Source organism: Tachypleus tridentatus, chromosome 13 (genome assembly GCF_004210375.1).
Source record: "Tachypleus tridentatus isolate NWPU-2018 chromosome 13, ASM421037v1, whole genome shotgun sequence".
NCBI classification, from domain to species: domain Eukaryota; kingdom Metazoa; phylum Arthropoda; class Merostomata; order Xiphosura; family Limulidae; genus Tachypleus; species Tachypleus tridentatus.
Window position 1 is genome coordinate 78,494,713 of NC_134837.1, and position 22,079 is coordinate 78,516,791.

The following is a 22,079-nucleotide window of genomic DNA, read 5'->3' on the forward strand; positions in this document are numbered from 1 at the left end:
AAAAATAATTTTCAAATCATAAGGCATATTCATGAATGCTAAGTATGTTATGTGAAAACAAAACAGATATACTGAACGTATTTTTCAGGGTTTTAAGAAACTAAAACATCCAGTGTATACTTTGATTTACTATCATATTTTTATTATACTATTTATATAATTTCAATAAACCGTGAAATTAATTTAAACACATAGGTTGCAAAGGAAACATTGTGCCATAATTACCATATTTTACTTTTCTGAAACTTAGTTTAATATACATATATTATTTTTACCATTTAGTGTCATGGTGGAGAACTGCCTGAAATTGATCCTGTGGATCCAGTTGAAAGAGAAATTCCATACTACCCACCTAAAGTCTCTTATGACCCTCGCTATCTCCTTGCTGGCCGAGAAAGCTCTTGTATGTTTCAGCAGTCATTTAGTTTTAAGTTTTTACATCCTGTTAGTTTTATCACTTTGTAGTTGGTACTATAAGCTGTATAAAAGTTCCTTCTATAGAATAGCATTATGTCATTGGGTTAGTTTCTGTTAATTACTTTAATCATTGTGTCTACTATAGTCATTTCATTGTTTAAGTCTCACTATTCTTCTGATCTTGCTTTAACAGTATGTTTCACCTGGCTCCTAAGGTTTAACTTCATTTTTTTACTTCTGGCTTGCCATACGGTAAATTGAACTATGTGTATAAATGATAATTGTGGCTTTAAAATTGGATTAATTGTGTACATTCATACCTTTTTTAATATGTTTAGTAAATTTGTTTTGTTTCATTTGTCATGGTTAATTTAATTATAGTATTAATATTATTACAATTTTTGCTTTTATGTTTTTAATGTACACAAAGCTTAGATTTTTGCTGTACTATTCAGTTACTTGATTCTCATTGAACTGTAACATTTTATGACTGTCTTTTTTAGGTATGAAACTATTCTAAAATCATACTGTCAGAACCATTTAATAGTATTTTATTGGTTCGAGAGTATTGTGTAAAGTGTTTCATATGTTCATATCACTTTTTCAACAGATAAGAAATCAGTAACAATGCATGAAGCAACCTAGTTTTCATGTGTCTTGTAAATAAATTATTTTTTTTACTGGTAGTTTCATTAACAATACTTCCTAAAATGTTTAATATATATTGTTTTTTAGTTATTTACTGTTAATTGTTCTTACTGTGAGTATTGTTTTGTGTTGTTACCTTAGTATATGAACCCAAGTTTCCTAAGTTGACCAATCCTTGTGAGACGTTACTAATACTGTTGTCCAATATATCAGTAACAGTGAGGCCATTCATTTTAATCTTATATAACTTTTGGTTTTATGACACTGTATACACCTGGTTCTGATATATGCATGTAAGTTTTTTGTTAGAGCTTGTGTTATGTTCCACTTACATCTAACTATATTTAAAAGTTAAAATACTCCAAAATAAAATACTTTTATCCACAGAATATTGCAAACACTGATACAAATTTTGTTACATGTTGTAACAAATAGCCACTATTGCTTCTTAACTTACAAGTTGTTATTGAGTTAAGGGTGCTGTAGCATGTGTCAGTGATTGATTGCAGATCATGGTTGTTGTTTTCAATAATTTATATCCCTGCTGTTTTAATTATTATTTAGTTATATAATCTGGTGATATGTGTCATACTTTAGCTTAAAGAAAACAAATACGACAGTTACGGAAGAACTTATTCGGAGTTTAAACATCATATAACTTGTTTTGGTGTAAAGAAAAGTTTGGTAAAGATCTTGCTTTTGAAGTGTGATTTGATGCTAAAATAATCAAAATCCAAAAATTACAATTTCACTGTCAGGAGAAGCAAAACATTGTCAGTTAGTCTTTTAACTAATCAATACGAGGATGATGTTATTTTGAAATTGCACAGATAAGGAAGTAATCACTAGTTGGTATCATAGTGTTAGAGCATAATATTGCATTGATTGGAATACATTTTTTATATAAAAAAACAATGTCACATCAAATATGATGGCACGTTTAATTTTGTCAGAAAAAATAATTATATCAAGATAAGCTGGGTTGTTTATATAAAAGTTGTTTATATAAAAAAACAACGTCACATCAAATATGATGGCACGTTTAATTTTGTCAGAAAAAATAATTATATCAAGATAAGCTGGGTTTTTAATCTTTTAATTGGGTTATTTTGTTAGTCATAAATATCGATTTTTTTTACGTTTCTGAATATGTGTTGATTAATGTTTTAGTGGTGAAAGCAGTGTTATGTATTCTTTTACATTTTGTTTGACCGATCTGGGCATGGTCTGGTAGTAAAAACCTGCATGCCTGTACTGTAAATCAATGGGTTCATGGTTCAAGTCTTGTTACTGTTAAAGCATGCTCTGCATTTTGGGGCAGTGGGTGTGCCATAAGAGTAACAGTCAGATTGTACTATTCAGAAAAGTAGCTTACAAGCTGGTTATGGGTGCTGTTCACTTAGCTTTACTTTCCTTCTAGCATAGTGAATCTCAATAGTGTGTACATGATTTATCTGAATTTTCTTTTATTTCAACAGACTGTACAATGTGGTTGCTTTCTAAATTATTCAAATATTCCATGGATCACAGATTGGAAACCATTGATTTGTTTTATCTGTTCAAAATCGTGGATGAATTTAGACAGATAGCCATCACATAGCTCTATGTGTAGTCAGGAAACAAATAAAATCTGGCTTTATAATCCTATATGATTATAGACAGATAGCTCTTATGTAGCTTTACTTATAATTCTGAAATAAACAAAGAGGTTCTGATTTTATTTGATGTTTGAAAGTAAAGCAGTTAATACACAAGTAAACAATGGTGTGACAATTATTATGTGAAAAGTGCTTTTTATAAACATTAAATTTAATTTGGATAGCATTAGATTTCTAAGCAAGCACAAATTTTCTACCAGAAGATATTGATATATATGTTAAATTGATATTTATTAACAATAAAAATAAAATATAAAATCAAAAACAATTCTGCTTTATAACTATTGTTGAATAAGCTACATGTACTTAGAAAAGCAAATTTGGAAATTTTATGGTAATTTTAAATTTATTAAGTTGCAGTATATCTTATTCAAATTGAGGCTTTAGATTTCACACGAGTACTTAAAATCCCAGAAAGTCATAGAAAAATGCATCTAGGCCTAGACAATGTGTGACTTACATTCTTCAGTTTTGTAAAAGTCATGGAAAATAATTTTGAATACATTACTAATGAAATGCAACATAGTTGTGTTTTATTTTTTAGTGTATTTTTTCTTTATTTGCCTGTTTGAACTAGTTAACTGGTCAAAAATTGTTGATTGTTAAAATATTCACTGAAAGTATCATATTTAACTTGATGTTCCTGCAATTATAATTACATACAGGGTCACACTTGCAGATAAAATAAGGTACTAGGCAAGGCAGTTTAACATGACAAATGACGAAATTTGTATGAATACTATTTCTGAATATTTTTTATTCATTTAGATTTAACATAGCATGTTCTTTTCATTCCCTTTAGCATCATAAGTTTGTACTAATGGGCCTAAATATGTTACTTCACTAATGTTTTATTCTAAGTTAGTAATGTAAAAGCACACATTAGCCAAAACTTTCCTACATGAAACACAAAATTTATAAAAGAGGTGTAAACTAAGCGTTGCCATTACAAATATTCTGATTTTACCTTAAGTCAAACCAATCATAAAACTTAACATTTGAATAACTTGAAACTGAAGAAGTTGTGCCTTGATCAACACTAATGTGAATGTGTATCTAGATATTATTTTCACATGACACAGCACTCAAAAACATCATTCACGAGATACTTGTGGCAAGTAAAAACTAGGCTCAAGGATTTTTTTTATTCTTCTATTTACCTGACTTGACTTCTTTTTATGAATTTTACATTTTCATGTGTATAATAATAGTGAAAAGCTGAGCAGTCTTTGACTTAGCTGACTGTTTGACATAATTATAATTTTTGTAGTCACAAGTGATTGATTTAATGACCAATTTCCAAGTTTTTCAATGTATAAGATAATTGTTATGGAAAATACATTCTGAAATAGGTCACGTCTTAGTTGTTGCAAATGTATCCAGGTTGTGTGTTTTAGTTATTTATATTACTATACTCTTATTCTAATTTTAAACATATTCCAGGTAGGAGATAAAACTTGAGCTTCTGTGTTTATGCACAGTCTCTTGATTAATTATATTGTTGTTTTTTTTCTTTATTTGCCCTGTATCACCTCTGTAAATCCCAATTTTCTGGCTATAAACTTTTTTCAACCTCATGGAAAAGTTTTAGAAAATAATAATGTAATTAAGAGTTTACAAACCCCTATTTACTCTATTGTTTTTCACCTTATTATTAAAATGTAACTTTTAGAAATAAATTTTAATATTTGCAAATAACCAAAAGTAATGGATTATTTCTACTTTTAATTAGGGTTATAATGTTAAGAATTTTTAATAATAGTTGGTAAAAAACCTTTATTTACATAGGTTTATAACCAGCAGCTTGTCAAGATGTCAGTAGGATTTCCTGTTTTGTTTAGATTGTTTCTTACAATATTGTATTTACAGCTCTACCTGGAAGCTGGGAAGATGGATTTTTTGACCGAGATTCCTTTGATGAGATCATGCAACCATGGGCTCAGACCATTGTTTGTGGACGAGCAAGACTTGGTGGCATTCCCGTCAGTGTTATAGCTGTGGAAACTCGAACTGTAGACCTTGTCATTCCTGCTGATCCTGCCAATTTAGATTCTGAGACTAAGGTAGGTGCCACTTGATTTACATGTAATTCACAACTTAAATGATACAATTTTACCTGTGCAATAGTTCCAGTAAAACAATAGGCTGAAGTTATATTTCCTCCTGGGTACAAAGTACAGACATATTTTGCATAATAGTCATGATTGTAAACTATACTCATTTTAAGTATAGAGATGAACACATGCACACAAACAAAATTTATTGTATCTTGTCATGAAACTCTGGCTTCACTGATGAATTATATATTGATACTTTTTGCTATTAACTACATATTTGGGTTTAATACCTAATCAAAACAAAACATTTTACTCTCTAACACTTCAAAATTCACAGTAAAATAATTGAAAGATTATTAAAGAGATACTCATATAACCAAACATCTTATTATATTTGAACTTCTGTCCTTATCACAGAAATATATTTACACAATTTTATTTATATAATTCTACAACATAATAACATTTTTAAATCTTTATTTATGGCGTAAAATCATAAATAAATTTTATTACAAACCATTTTAAACATTTTCAGTATATTAATTAAAAACAACAACAGAAATCTAAATTCAGATGTTAAAATAGTGGTTACAAAAGAACTTTTGAAAATATCTTGTGCTTTAGCCTTTAACGTCATTTATAATTAATAATTTATCTATCGAACTGTAGTTACCTTTAGGATGTTTTTAGAGAAAAAACACAGAAATCTGAATTTAGATCTTTTTCAAAATATAAAATAAAAAACTACAAAGAATTTTACACAAGTAATGTAACTGTTTTTATTCTTAATCTCTCCTTGTGCTCCCTGTTCCTTCAAAAAAATAAGAGCAGGTTTCTTTTAATTTGTATTTGTTGTTCCTTTATTTTAATTTTTCTAAGTTTTTTTGTGATACATTGTGTGAATACTCCTTTTAATATCAGACCTTTACTTTTATCTTTTTTAATTTTCCAAAATAAACCATTATATCAGTGTTTATAAATCTTTCTGCCCCTATCTTGTAGTTGGTGTCTCAGGCAGGGCAGGTGTGGTTTCCAGACTCAGCCTACAAAACTGCTCAAGCAATTAAAGATTTCAATAGAGAAGAGCTACCTCTTTTTATTTTTGCCAACTGGCGAGGATTTTCTGGAGGGATGAAAGGTATATGTATTCATTAGATTGTATGATCTAAGTACTTTTATATGTAAATATTCCATTGCAAATAATTAAGTTAAAACCAAGGAAACTGTTTCTGTTAAAAAAGAAAGTGAGGTTTGGTTTTATGTTTATGAAGTGAAGTGACTGAAAATGGAAAACATCAGTAGTGACATTAATAGGTTTGTTTGTTTGTAAAATTCTATTTCAGAACTCAAACATCTTGAATAATTAGCTGTATCTTGACTATCGTATTTTTTTAGAATCCAAGATTTCTTTGAACTGTTAACTATAATGTATGGATGAGAAACTCTAAACTACATTGTTAGTAACAGTCAGGTCTTTCTATTTATATGTTTGTAACAAGGCATCTTACCATTACATGACAGATGCAAAACAGCTTTTCTTCTAAACTATTCATATTCACTTAACATTGTGTGTAATTACATTCAATTGTCTATTTTTAATATTTTTAACCAACCAAAACCTAACCTTTGAGGTAGGAATGATCCCAATTTGAAGAGATTTTAGTAAGAATTTTTAACAAGTATTTTCTTTTGTTTAGTTTTGATTATCACCAATAAACAAAAGTACTTAGTGTTTGGGCAACATGTGATATACCATCACAGATAATTTTCTGTTATTTCCATTTATCTGCCTTGAGCCATGAATTCAGTGAAACTGTCTTCTGATTCAGAAATAGTGAGTCAAAAAATAACTTGGTCTGTAAAGAATCTTTTTCTCCACTGAAATTTGCATTTTGGTGAGGAAAAGAAACATTAACTTGACTGTTTATTTTAAAATGTTTGTGGTGATAGTGAATTAGAAGAGGTTTTTGTTGTTACAGTTTGTGTGTATTTATTTTAAAGAATATTTTAGCTGTCTCATAAATAAATAAGTAATTTTTCTTATTTCTAGATATGTATGACCAGGTAGTGAAGTTTGGTGCATATATTGTGGATGCTTTGCGAGACTACAATCAGCCAATCTTTGTTTACCTCCCACCTCATGCAGAACTGCGAGGAGGTGCATGGGTGGTCTTGGATGCTATGATCAATGAAAAGCACATGGAGATGTTTGCTGACCCTGAGAGCAAGTAAGGTTTATTTTATTCTGTTAATGCTAAAAACTTGTGCTTCTAGTTTATGATTATGAAATATGAAACAGACATATTTAACCAAAAATATTTTATCTGAAAATTCAAATGGTATTTAAAATTTATATTTCCTAATTTTTTTTATATGATAGTTACGAGGTCAGTCAAATGGCAGACCTCACACAGTTAGGGTGTAGAAAATAACTAAACTGAAAACAAACATTTGAAATGTATTTAGGTTGGTTTTTTGAGATTATGAAAATAAAATCTGAGATTTGTGGGACGAAGAATAGTTTTTAATCATAACACAAAATTACTTTCCATTCAGACTAGTAATGAAATAGACTATTTTCACAAACAAATTTGTAGTGAAAATGGTTCGTTAAAAAATCTGTTTTTGTATACAAAATACTTGTAATCTTTACTTAAAGTTTACCAAATTATGGGAAGATACACATGCTGTATCAAAAGTTATAGTGCAAATACCTAACATGTGCAACTATGTACACAAACTTGTTTATATTATACTGAGCCCATTGTGAAAGAGTTAAATGAAAGTCATGAAATTCAAAGTTATCGCTGTTTTTTCTATCTTTCATAATTGTATAAATCAAGTGAATATTCTTATTGTGGTTGTTTAAGTTGGTAGATGTGCATTACTAGCAAGAACTAATGGTTAACGTTTGAGTTTGGCTGGTAGCTCTTTCACCTGGTATGAAAACGTTTATCAGTGGTAAACTTGTACTTTAAATATTTGCCCAGGTCAAAGTCAAACCCAGGTGAGTTCGTATTCAGCTGAGCAATAGGATTATCCTACTATTAAGGTACTTTTTAACAAATGAAACTACCATATTCTGTCTTTCTTATAAACAAATCTTGTTTTCATGCCTTATCTCAGTGTTTCGGGATGGCTATTAGTTGGGCACCAGTTTTTCTTGCAGTAATTGAACTTTTTTTTATTTGCATGGCTCACTTACAAATCTGAGACTTCTCACAACTCAAACCATCAAATTATTATAAATCTTAAAAGGTTGAATTTCTGTATTTTAAACTGTAGTTACAAATCAGGTTTGCAAAATACAAACTGATTATGTTTGTACAGTGTATAAAATATGTAAATTGTAAAATAAATTCACTTTATTTTAAACTTGAAAGCAATAGTATTGTTCGTACTTTCTCACAGGTCTAACTGATCTTGAGAACTGTGAACATACAAGTCTAAAGAAGTTTAAGTTTACATGGTACATTTTTAGAGGTGGTGTTTTAGAACCTGAAGGAACTGTAGAAATAAAGTACCGGAAGAAAGATTTACTGAAAACAATACATCGGATTGATGACGTCTCTAAAAACATAATAGCTTGCCTCACCTCACAAGAGTTTACAGAAGAAGAAAAGTCATCTTTAGAAAAACAGCTTCATCAAAGAGAACAACAGTTATTGCCAGTATACCACCAAGTAGCCCTGACATTTGCAGATCTGCATGACACTCCTGTACGAATGCGTGAAAAAGGGGTTATTAAGGTAAGTGTTTTGTTACTTTAGTTTACTAATCAACAGTTGTCATAATTAAGTATTGTTTTTAATCAGTATCCATCATGCACAAACCAATATAGTTAGGAGACTAAATGTTATCATGTTGTTTGTTAATATTTGTACACGAAAACTATACCATGAATAAAAATAGTTTCTAAATCAAATTACAGAACAATTATTGTGTAGTACATTTTGTCATATTCTGTCTGATGACCAGACATCTTGACAATAGCCCTACCATGTAGTATCAGTTTCAAAGTGCTCTAACATAATGTTGTCATGTCCAGATCACACTGCTCTCCCCTATATATTCTTTTCATAATCTGTCTGGTGTACATGGGTGACAGTTTTTCAGCATTCATTTCAATAATCTGATTGTACTGCATCCAGTTACTTTAATGGTATAATTTTGTATGAAATAGCATAGAAACCTGTTTTATTCTCCATCTGATTGAAGTATCCAGTGATTGAATGAATATGCCATAGATTTCTAGAATATGTCTTTCTTGTTTTCTCTGTAGATGGAGATACTTCTTGGTTGTTTTGTGTATACTTGCCTCTGGGATGTGAATGGCTTTTGCCACTGACTTGAGTGTTCTTGGATTCTCACCCATTACAATATGCCACAATATGCTTATCATAACTAGGGTAATTCTTGTTTCAGGTCTCTTCCTGTATAGCTCTGGCTCCACACTTAAATACATAATTATTTGTTTTACATTTTTGTTAAGCAGAGCAATATCCTTCTCATGGAAATTCTAAGCCCACAATCTGAATGCATCCTCCCTAAATACAGTCAGTTTTTAATGGCATCACACTACCTTCAAAATGCCAAATAATGTCAAAACATATTTCTGATACATACTACTTAACTTAGCTGTGCCTGGCAAGTGACTTGCTCATTTGTGTGTTCAAAATAATTTTAATATATATATATATATATATATATGCAGAATGGGAAAGATATTAATATACAGTTGATAGAATTGGTATTAAAGTGAATATTATGAGTACAGTATAAAAAAATTTAATTATTTTTTGTTTCACAGTAATAGTTATGAATTAAACTGTTATAAAGTAAACAATTCTGTAAGCACTTTTATGCCATGATGGCTTTGTATTAACAGATCGGTGTAAATGTAAATGTAAAAAAAAACTTTTATAGTACTGTTCTTATTGTACAGTATATCAATAATTAAACATTGTTTACTCCAATTTTTTGTGCTATATGTGTTACAACTTATGATTTGAAACAGCTGGAAGTTTGAATTTGAAGTTAGAAAGTTAATTAAGTATCAATATATATCAAATTTATGATATTTGCTAACAAAATTGATACATGCATTTTTCTTTCTTAACATAAATGTATTTTAATATAGAAACGTAATACAATTTACAATAATTGTTATTACAAATAATTATTTACATACAAAAATGGTACAAACTCACTAACTATACTCAATCTTCTATCTGGTCTGGAACTGAATATTTTGTCGACATCCAGGTCCTTAAGACGCAAAGTACTTTTATGTTGATACACTTCACTTGACAGGAATGCTAGCTAGCTCTGTTATTATCGTGTGAGTTTTTGCCACTGAAGTGATGTGATGGCTTCGTAGAAATACTAACGTTCAAAGTTAATTCATGAAAGTTGAGTGGTTTGTAATGTTTGAAATTTATAAACATTTCTGGTCAAATATCTACAGATTCCAGTTAATAAGCATTTGTCACAAATATAAGTAATTATATTCAGTTTAGTTATTTCCAGAATTTTCTTTAATTTTAATCACTTATCAAAGTTAATAGGAAACAGTGATGGTTTTAAACTTGTAATTGTATTTCTTGGATGTTTACTTCTATTAGACCATTAATTCCAAAAGTTAATATCATATTTTGTTGTTTGATTTAAGATAATCTGCAATGTTTTCATTTAATACAGGAAATTATTCCATGGGCTAAATCTCGCTCTTTCTTCTACTGGCGTCTCAGACGACTCCTGCTCCAAGATAAAATGAAGAATAAGCTTCTCGAAGTTAAACCTGATTTGTGTTCCAGAGAATTAGATTCCATGCTTAACAGATGGTTTATTGAAGACTCTGGTGTTGCTAGTGTAAGATGATGACTACTTTTTGTCCTTTCTAATTTATTTATTTCTGTGTTAACACTTTAAACTTAAGAATTGATTAGTTTATAAGCTTCTCGAAGTTAAACCTGATTTGTGTTCCAGAGAATTAGATTCCATGCTTAACAGATGGTTTATTGAAGACTCTGGTGTTGCTAGTGTAAGATGATGACTACTTTTTGTCCTTTCTAATTTATTTATTTCTGTGTTAGCACTTTAAACTTAAGAATTGATTAGTTTATAAGCTTCTCGAAGTTAAACCTGATTTGTGTTCCAGAGAATTAGATTCCATGCTTAACAGATGGTTTATTGAAGACTCTGGTGTTGCTAGTGTAAGATGATGACTACTTTTGTCCTTTCTAATTTATTTATTTCTGTGTTAGCACTTTAAACTTAAGAATTGATTAGTTTATAAGCTTCTCGAAGTTAAACCTGATTTGTGTTCCAGAGAATTAGATTCCATGCTTAACAGATGGTTTATTGAAGACTCTGGTGTTGCTAGTGTAAGATGATGACTACTTTTGTCCTTTCTAATTTATTTATTTCTGTGTTAACACTTTAAACTTAAGAATTGATTAGTTTATAAGCTTCTCGAAGTTAAACCTGATTTGTGTTCCAGAGAATTAGATTCCATGCTTAACAGATGGTTTATTGAAGACTCTGGTGTTGCTAGTGTAAGATGATGACTACTTTTTGTCCTTTCTAATTTATTTATTTCTGTGTTAACACTTTAAACTTAAGAATTGATTAGTTTATAAGCTTCTCGAAGTTAAACCTGATTTGTGTTCCAGAGAATTAGATTCCATGCTTAACAGATGGTTTATTGAAGACTCTGGTGTTGCTAGTGTAAGATGATGACTACTTTTTTGTCCTTTCTAATTTATTTATTTCTGTGTTAACACTTTAAACTTAAGAATTGATTAGTTTATAAGCTTCTCGAAGTTAAACCTGATTTGTGTTCCAGAGAATTAGATTCCATGCTTAACAGATGGTTTATTGAAGACTCTGGTGTTGCTAGTGTAAGATGATGACTACTTTTTGTCCTTTCTAATTTATTTATTTCTGTGTTAGCACTTTAAACTTAAGAATTGATTAGTTTATAAGCTTCTCGAAGTTAAACCTGATTTGTGTTCCAGAGAATTAGATTCCATGCTTAACAGATGGTTTATTGAAGACTCTGGTGTTGCTAGTGTAAGATGATGACTACTTTTGTCCTTTCTAATTTATTTATTTCTGTGTTAGCACTTTAAACTTAAGAATTGATTAGTTTATAAGCTTCTCGAAGTTAAACCTGATTTGTGTTCCAGAGAATTAGATTCCATGCTTAACAGATGGTTTATTGAAGACTCTGGTGTTGCTAGTGTAAGATGATGACTACTTTTGTCCTTTCTAATTTATTTATTTCTGTGTTAACACTTTAAACTTAAGAATTGATTAGTTTATAAGCTTCTCGAAGTTAAACCTGATTTGTGTTCCAGAGAATTAGATTCCATGCTTAACAGATGGTTTATTGAAGACTCTGGTGTTGCTAGTGTAAGATGATGACTACTTTTGTCCTTTCTAATTTATTTATTTCTGTGTTAACACTTTAAACTTAAGAATTGATTAGTTTATAAGCTTCTCGAAGTTAAACCTGATTTGTGTTCCAGAGAATTAGATTCCATGCTTAACAGATGGTTTATTGAAGACTCTGGTGTTGCTAGTGTAAGATGATGACTACTTTTTGTCCTTTCTAATTTATTTATTTCTGTGTTAACACTTTAAACTTAAGAATTGATTAGTTTATAAGCTTCTCGAAGTTAAACCTGATTTGTGTTCCAGAGAATTAGATTCCATGCTTAACAGATGGTTTATTGAAGACTCTGGTGTTGCTAGTGTAAGATGATGACTACTTTTGTCCTTTCTAATTTATTTATTTCTGTGTTAACACTTTAAACTTAAGAATTGATTAGTTTATAAGCTTCTCGAAGTTAAACCTGATTTGTGTTCCAGAGAATTAGATTCCATGCTTAACAGATGGTTTATTGAAGACTCTGGTGTTGCTAGTGTAAGATGATGACTACTTTTTGTCCTTTCTAATTTATTTATTTCTGTGTTAACACTTTAAACTTAAGAATTGATTAGTTTATAAGCTTCTCGAAGTTAAACCTGATTTGTGTTCCAGAGAATTAGATTCCATGCTTAACAGATGGTTTATTGAAGACTCTGGTGTTGCTAGTGTAAGATGATGACTACTTTTGTCCTTTCTAATTTATTTATTTCTGTGTTAACACTTTAAACTTAAGAATTGATTAGTTTATAAGCTTCTCGAAGTTAAACCTGATTTGTGTTCCAGAGAATTAGATTCCATGCTTAACAGATGGTTTATTGAAGACTCTGGTGTTGCTAGTGTAAGATGATGACTACTTTTGTCCTTTCTAATTTATTTATTTCTGTGTTAACACTTTAAACTTAAGAATTGATTAGTTTATAAGCTTCTCGAAGTTAAACCTGATTTGTGTTCCAGAGAATTAGATTCCATGCTTAACAGATGGTTTATTGAAGACTTTGGTGTTGCTAGTGTAAGATGATGACTACTTTTGTCCTTTCTAATTTATTTATTTCTGTGTTAACACTTTAAACTTAAGAATTGATTAGTTTATAAGCTTCTCGAAGTTAAACCTGATTTGTGTTCCAGAGAATTAGATTCCATGCTTAACAGATGGTTTATTGAAGACTCTGGTGTTGCTAGTGTAAGATGATGACTACTTTTGTCCTTTCTAATTTATTTATTTCTGTGTTAACACTTTAAACTTAAGAATTGATTAGTTTATAAGCTTCTCGAAGTTAAACCTGATTTGTGTTCCAGAGAATTAGATTCCATGCTTAACAGATGGTTTATTGAAGACTCTGGTGTTGCTAGTGTAAGATGATGACTACTTTTGTCCTTTCTAATTTATTTATTTCTGTGTTAACACTTTAAACTTAAGAATTGATTAGTTTATAAGCTTCTCGAAGTTAAACCTGATTTGTGTTCCAGAGAATTAGATTCCATGCTTAACAGATGGTTTATTGAAGACTCTGGTGTTGCTAGTGTAAGATGATGACTACTTTTTGTCCTTTCTAATTTATTTATTTCTGTGTTAGCACTTTAAACTTAAGAATTGATTAGTTTATAAGCTTCTCGAAGTTAAACCTGATTTGTGTTCCAGAGAATTAGATTCCATGCTTAACAGATGGTTTATTGAAGACTCTGGTGTTGCTAGTGTAAGATGATGACTACTTTTGTCCTTTCTAATTTATTTATTTCTGTGTTAACACTTTAAACTTAAGAATTGATTAGTTTATAAGCTTCTCGAAGTTAAACCTGATTTGTGTTCCAGAGAATTAGATTCCATGCTTAACAGATGGTTTATTGAAGACTCTGGTGTTGCTAGTGTAAGATGATGACTACTTTTGTCCTTTCTAATTTATTTATTTCTGTGTTAACACTTTAAACTTAAGAATTGATTAGTTTATAAGCTTCTCGAAGTTAAACCTGATTTGTGTTCCAGAGAATTAGATTCCATGCTTAACAGATGGTTTATTGAAGACTCTGGTGTTGCTAGTGTAAGATGATGACTACTTTTTGTCCTTTCTAATTTATTTATTTCTGTGTTAACACTTTAAACTTAAGAATTGATTAGTTTATAAGCTTCTCGAAGTTAAACCTGATTTGTGTTCCAGAGAATTAGATTCCATGCTTAACAGATGGTTTATTGAAGACTCTGGTGTTGCTAGTGTAAGATGATGACTACTTTTTGTCCTTTCTAATTTATTTATTTCTGTGTTAACACTTTAAACTTAAGAATTGATTAGTTTTAAAAGTACACTTTCTGGCAACCCTTGCACAGTCCCAACCTAATGTAAGATTGGACCACTTCTTCCCGAGATAATAGCCTTGATAAGGCATGACAGAGACTCCACAAGAGGTAGGTGTCATTCATGTTCATTTGCAAGTGTTCATTAAGATGTATAGTCTGCAGTTGATTTACATTTATCAACAGAGTATTATTTTAAGCAGTGTGTTGTTTCTGATTCTTAGACCTTTGACAGTCAGTATATGCACAATGGATTGCTACATTACTGTTTTGTAAAATTCCTTGTCCATAAAGTTGAAAATGTGTCATTGTGAGGTGAGCATATTGAACTGAAGTATTCAAGTATATTATAGTTATTCACACTTCTGAAAACCACAGAAACGTTTCCCTTATTATTATGTCTCCATCAACAGCTTACACTGTTTAAAACATGTAAGCAGGATGATGTGCTTCACCTGTTTTTGTTGTCATATTTTATTGTAATGTTGTTACAGAACAGTCTAGACAACAGTACCTCAGCTTCCAAACATTCATTGTCAATGGTTTTCACTGTAAAATACATTGAAGCTATACTCTCCTCTTTACATGTAAGATGTTCAGTTTTGGACCAGTTCTCTGTTGTTATTTGGCAGTCTTTATGATGCTCCTTCACAAGGCATAGTTAGAATTAAATAATTCCTTATCATTCTGAAAATCATCAGTGGAGACATAGTACAACATCTGGTACACTTTACAAATATACACAGTTGTATTTATCCCTTGATTGTGTTACTGTAGCAGCCACAGAACTATTGCTTACCCTCAAACGTCATATAGATACTTATTTTTACCCATTGTTTTATAGCTTAACTGTCTTATTACTAGAAGTATTTGTATGTGTGAGGTACAGTGATTTTAGTCACTGTACAAACTAACCTTTATATATATTTTTATCTTTTTGCATGAGTATTTAGCAGTTTAAAATAATTGTATGATGAATGGTTGATCTCTGAAAGAATTAGTCTCTTATTACTTATACACGTGAAAAATAGTGCTTAGTTTTCAGCAAATGTGCATAAAAAATAGGCCTGGAAGTTTTAACTTGTAACTGAGATAACTATACCAATTACAACTTTGTTTTGACATAAAAGAAAGCATTTAACCATGACTCTCAATGTATTGGTGTAATGTTTGCATTCTTGAACTATATTAAACCATTTATGTATAATAGAATGACTAAATGCTTTATGTTCATAAATGTCAGCTGCTGTGACAATTTTATATTTAGTGCAAGGAATATTTTATTATTTAAATTTGTAAGTATCAATGTTCTAAATTTGATATTTGTAATTTAACCAACATAGTCCAACCTGTGGGATGACAACCAAATTGTAATAAAGTGGCTCACCACTCAGCTGAAAGACTCAAATGATCAGACCCTCAAAACAAATAGCTTTTATTATTTGAAACAAGATCTGCTTGTATCTCAAATCAAGAGGTTAGTTTTGTTTCTTAACTAAAATATTTTTGACAGTGTAATTCTGTTTTATATCACTCAGTACATATGTTCAGCTGATTACCCTGAATGCATTTTTTAATTTGCTAACAAGAATTATTGAATAAGTTAACTTCTTGTATGAAGTGCGGTCTCTTTATGCAATTAAATGTGTTTGTAACAGCTACAATTGTTTTTTACTTGTTCAAATGAAAACTGCAAGCCTTATATGTTACATAAAATGGGTTTAAAGTTTGAATTTGTTGAGTGTTTTGTATAATATTTTAAATGTTTGGAAGTCAGTAATTAATAGCTAAAGTGATGGAACACGTTTGTCAAGTTTGTCATATTATATAAAAGTCTTAAATCTTGTAACTGAAACTTTTAGTGTAATTGTTTTGTTTTTCTCTTCTTCGTAAAACTGGTATCAAAACATTTACTAAATGTATTATCATCATTATCTGTGCTAACATTATATCCCATATATATAAGCTAAGAATAAAAGTAACCTTCCACCATGAAATGCACAAATATTTCTTGTATTACAACCTGTTAAGGTTATGTGTCAATCATCAACTGTATTTAGTTAGAGAATCATAGAGTCAATAGACTCTACACATAGGGACAACAGCCAAGGTTATGATAATAGGTATGATACAAATATGCACACTAAAAAAATTTAACACTGACAGAGAATTTTACTTTAAAAGATGATTGTCACTCAATTTCCTTTGTTCTCCTACTAACCAACAAACCCAAACACAAGGCCAAAAAACATCACTAAGATACCAAACCAGAAAGTGACCAACCCACCAAACTGTTCATCTGTTTTGTTGTTTTTATAGTTTTGTTTAAGATTACTACAAATAATTTATCACTAATGTAAGTTTAAACCCAAATCCAATCTATGTGTTCTTGGGCAGTGCATGATGTCATTTTTCAGTTTTAATAACTAGTAGTAATTCAAAAGAAAACTTTATTCTAGAATAGATGGTGCTACCTCATGAAGTTAGCTTTCCTAAAGAAATCTGGTATTCCTTTAAAAAGCTAAAGTATAGGATGAAACAGCCATTAGCAGCTAATAATAGATGGACAGTAGATGACAGCAACTTGAAGAATGCTTAATGCTTTGTACACTATACAATTGGTGGCTTTAAGGAGCCAACCCTGTATTATGTATGAAGTGAAAGAATGAAGAAATTCAATACACATAGTATTAAATTTTATTATACACATTCATACAATACACTAACTTTCAATCAGGGGAAACATTTTCACAAACCAAGTAATGAAAAACATTTTGTGAATTTAAAGTAATGTAGGGATGTCAGTGCAAAAATAATCCAAACAAGAATATAGAGATGACAAAGTTTTACATGGATCATCTTTACATGACTTTCATTATTAAAATTTAGTGTTACACTGGAAAATGTACAAGTATAAAATGGTTATGAGGCTAGTTCTATTGACCAACACTGTATTAAGAGTCTGTAATAAACTAAACATGTTTTGATTCAATTTGATATTCGTAATATGTAAGTGTTATTAGTATTGTGGATACACTACACTGATGTGATAAACAAACTGTATGCCAACAGATAAAAACACATAACTTCTAACTGTGGTAGTATTAAAGTAAAGTATATATTTCACAGTGTAACATTCAATTTTAATACTAAAATTCATGTAGGAATAATTTATTTATTACCCTATATTCTTGTTTCTATTGATTTTTGCTCTACCATCCATTTCATTTTACATTTATAAAGTGTTTTTTATTACTTGTTTAATTTATAAAATGTTTTTTATCACTCATTTGTTTTGATCAGATGTATTATACAATAATAATAATAATATATATTAAACTACTTCTGTGTTACGAAGGACCAGGCATTGTCTATTAGTCACTGTACTTAGACTATAAATCTTATAATTCAGCATTCATGTCTCATTGCCATGAAAAATGTGCTTCACACTGTAGGTTCATGGATGCGTTATAAGAGTGTTAGCCAAATTCCACTATTCAATCAGACAAAAGTAGCCCAGCAGTTGGTGGTGGGTGCTGCTCTCCCTTTATCATTTCTTAATTCAGAATGTCTAATATACATTTGCACAAAATTTCTAATAACAAAACTTGTTATAACTAAATATAAACATCACTTTTGGCTATTTCTACAGTATGTGTTGCTAATGGCTAAACAAAATCACAAAATGTGAAAGTTTTATGGCCAACTGTAAGTTTGAGGTTTCTGAGAAGAGCATTTCTGCAAAACTGAACTTCTACTGATACCCTCCCAAACTATTTTAAAATATTTTACTTTCATTTTAAATATCCAACTAGCTTTATAACTGTGAAAATACTATAAACATTAATTAATAAAAAATAATAATTTTGTTACTTTACATGTAATATTTGAGAACCATAAACATTTTGTTATATTTGTTTTTACACTTATACTAAATGTGAATAGATGGTTCCAAAGAAATTTCTTAGTCCTCTAAACGTTGTTGCTACAAGATTACGAGAGACTGGACATACAAGTTGACCATTTTAGTATTTGTTTCATATTTTTAAAAAATAATGTTATTTTTATGAGCATTTATAAAAGTTCAATAATGGTAAAATATCCTATTAAGATGAGAGTCTAAGGAACATTTTCAATCAGCATAAGATATTAAAACATTTGTTTTAGACTTAGTATCACTTTCTTTTCTAACTGTTATGATTAGGTTTCCTTTAACATTTTTGTTGATACTTTCACTTCCAGTGTTGTTCATGATCTGCCAGACATGGCTTCAGATCTTGCAAAAAGTCTTATCCATATGTTGAGCCCTCAGCAGCGAACAGAAATTCAGGAGATTATCAACTCCTTAGATTGTTCTGTCTCAGTTCCAAAATCAACCAAAAGGCTCTCAACTCGACGTAGCTCTATCCCTGTAGGGGTGCTGGAACTTCGAGAAACAGCACATGAGCAACATCACAATTCACACAGCAGATTGAATCAAAGACCCTCTGTTATAGAAGATTTAGAGTTTCAACCAAACATCAGTCGACGAGGGTCATGGATACCTGCTGACACATTTTAAATTGTTTGAATTAATCTGAATATTGTTTATTTTTCTTTCATACAAATGTAGAATAATTGAGTTTTTTTTAATTTAGTTTTTATTTTTGGGATATGGAGTTTTTGCTTTTTTCAGTTTTATTTTTACATACTTCTTGCTGTATACATTATTCACATGATTAATTAAAATTATTTTAAATTAAAATCAGTATTTAAATTAACATTTTGTTTAAAGTGAAGTCTCAAACAATTGCAAGAACATCTATCTTCTAATTCTTTTTTGCATTGAAAATAAAAGTATTTCAGAAGTCTTTTGTAAATATTGTCTTCACTCTATATTCTGACCTGCTCTAAAAGTGTGAAGGTATTTTCATGCACCTTGATCAAAAATAAACAAATATAAAGTGATAGAAAATGTTACTACAAAGTAACCATAGAGCTCTGCATGGACTGTGTTTTGATTTACTTAAATTAACTTTGACGTTTTAAATAATAAACTTGTAGTGTGACTATGACTAAAAAGTCAACTTGCTCTTGAATATCTCATGTAAGTGTCCAAAATGCATTGAAAGTGTTTTACACCAATCAAATTTTGAAGCATGATTTGGCACTTTTAAGTACCCAGTAGTAGGCCTAAGATAATTTACGTGTGGCAAGGTGTCAGTTTCATTTGATATTTTCTTTAAACTTGAAACCCTTTACAGGTTGAAGAGTTTGAGATAATCTGTCACTAGGAAAAACATGTTACTGAAAATAAAAATCCATGATAATCCTTCAACATGGTTATGTTATTACAAAAGAATGCTTAGGTTATATTGTTTGGCCATACATGACTTGGCAGTTAGTGCTTTGAACTACAGATTAAAAAGAATCAAATTCACACTTTAATGACACTGTACTTACACTTAAAACTGTAAGTGCATTTTAAGAATTCAAAGCTTATGGGGTTGTCAGTGTTGCTGGCTGGCTGCTTTCTCTCTCTGGTCAGTAGTTCAAGATTAGAAACAGGTATATGTGAACCATAGGGGTCTGATGCCTTGCCAGAAGTTTGGCTCAGGTTGTCCTGTTTGAAGATAACTATACCTACTATTGTTGTTATAAATCTTGCTGAAAGAAAGTATTCCTATGGCATTGTAAACCTTTCCTATAAAGTAGTATCATAAGTTTGTCTGATCTGTATACTTTTTTATTTACATTCCCAGTGACATGGCAGTATGTCTGTGAACTTGCAATGCATGATACCCATGATGGGCACAGCACAGATAGCCTATTGTGTAGATTTGTGGTTAACTATTAGACAGAAACTTAATGAATGGTTATTAAAAAATGTATGTATATATATTAACCTGACTTCATCACTGAATTAACAGAACTTTTTCAATACCTTGTCTTCACTAACCCATGAAACTTGTACCTATTTAATTGTTAGTAACCTCATAAACATGGAAAAAAACAAGGATTTTCTATTATATTAAATTGGACTGTTTATTCCAGTCCATCCCTTTATGATTTCTTATTTGAGGATTTCTATACACATTTTCAATATGAATATATTACTGTATTAGGTATGGCCTAATACACAGTGTGTTTGGGTGCAGATTACTAGATCTAAGGTTGGAGATACTATAGGCCACTGAACACACTCAGAACTTTCAGCAGAGAGGACGTAATAGTTGGAGCATTTTTGTTGTTGTTTGTAAAGCTCAAAGCCAAATAATGGGGCTACTTGTACTATGCTTGCCACAAGTATCGAAACCTAGTTTTAATGTTATAATTCATCGTACTTACTGCTGTGGTACGTGAAGATACAGAGCAGTTAATCTCACAAATTGATTAAGAATAACCCAAGCCTTATTATTAACATTTAAACAGACTGTGTTTATAGGAAAGTATTAATATTAATGTTGTAGTATACAAAGTCAAAATTTCCCTTTCTGTTGTTTCTGCCCCTCATAATCTTCGGACTCTTACACAGTTATCACAGTTAATGTATGAACTCCTAAACTTGCTACATCATCAACAGTTCACGTGTTTTGTAGAAATAAATATTCAACGTATTAGGGGTAATACGTACTAGGATTTCTAGTAGCCTGAAATTTAAATTTAAAAATCAATTGAATTTTGATATATATCAAATATATGATATTTGCCAACAAGATTGATACACATAATTTTCTTTCTTAACAGAAATTATTTTAACGGTTATTACAAAAATTGGTTTATGTACAAGAGTTTTACAAACTATATTGAGCTCTGGTCAAGAGCTGAATATTTTATCGACGGTCCAGGTCCACGCCGAGCAAATTAATTCTGAGTTACAACTTGCTTACACTTCTATTTAGCTATCTTTTCTTGGCTGGCCTCACACCGCTTACAAACAGACTTTTCTTCGATGAAGATATTTAATACCCTCGTAGAAATACTAAAGTCCGAAGTTAATTCACAGATGTTTGTAATGTTCGAAATCTATAAACGTTTCTGGTCAGATATCTATAGTTTTCCGATTAATAAGCGTTTATCACAATTATAACTTCTGAGGCTTATAGTTCACTGACTGTAGCAGGGAAGTCAGAGGCAGGTCGAACCCCGGGGACAGTTATGTCACCGGGTCCCATTTTGAAGTCTTCATAAATTCGTGGGCGTATGAAGAATTTTTCTGGTAGGCGGAAGCCAGATGTGTTGAGAATTTACATTTTTAGAGGCAAAGTGATTTCCCGCAGTGCTGCGATTTTTCTTTAAGTATATTATTAAAATGAGAATGCGTTATTCTTCATCCCATAATTTCCCGAAAGTGTAGCCTCCCTGACCCTCCCTCTCGTTAAGGCTGGACTGTAGCGACCAAAAAGTATTTGTTCTGTCTCTCTGCGCGTCGGTTTGTATACTTTAAGGCAAGATTCTCTAGTGTTCGAACCGAGAAGGTCGAAACGTTGTTCGCTGGTTTTTCGTAAGCTATACATTGACATCACTGAAGATTCTCTAGTGTTCGAAGATAAGCTCTCGAGAAAATCTACAAATTTAGATAACAGGTAGGACTTGCG

At 30.6% G+C, this 22,079-nt stretch overlaps 2 protein-coding genes and 1 long non-coding RNA gene across 4 annotated transcripts in view; 2 read left to right on the plus strand and 1 right to left on the minus strand.

Moving 5' to 3' along the window:
• Positions 1-10,678, plus strand: part of LOC143241046 (acetyl-CoA carboxylase-like) — a 135,023-nt gene extending 124,345 nt beyond the window's left edge. For both annotated transcript variants that reach the window (XM_076484510.1, XM_076484511.1), the window contains 6 exons: positions 283-403; positions 4,593-4,786; positions 5,783-5,918; positions 6,831-7,008; positions 8,262-8,529; positions 10,481-10,678. In XM_076484510.1, the coding sequence (XP_076340625.1) occupies positions 283-403; positions 4,593-4,786; positions 5,783-5,918; positions 6,831-7,008; positions 8,262-8,529; positions 10,481-10,660 (1,077 nt within the window). In that variant the 3' untranslated portion in view covers positions 10,661-10,678. The remainder of the gene's footprint in view (positions 1-282; positions 404-4,592; positions 4,787-5,782; positions 5,919-6,830; positions 7,009-8,261; positions 8,530-10,480) is intronic.
• A 3,625-nt stretch (positions 10,679-14,303) lies between these two features.
• On the plus strand, positions 14,304-19,349 carry LOC143241048 (acetyl-CoA carboxylase-like). Its single transcript, XM_076484516.1, has 3 exons — positions 14,304-14,423; positions 15,846-15,979; positions 18,745-19,349. Exons 1-3 carry the CDS (start codon positions 14,382-14,384, stop codon positions 19,061-19,063), a joined length of 495 nt encoding a protein of 164 aa, XP_076340631.1. The 5' UTR covers positions 14,304-14,381; the 3' UTR covers positions 19,064-19,349.
• On the minus strand, positions 17,184-21,629 carry LOC143241050 (uncharacterized). Its single transcript, XR_013022164.1, has 2 exons — positions 19,945-21,629; positions 17,184-19,046 (listed from the first exon to the last, which is right to left on the minus strand). It is a non-coding gene; the product is annotated as an uncharacterized LOC143241050 (long non-coding RNA).
• Positions 21,630-22,079: the final 450 nt, after the last annotated feature.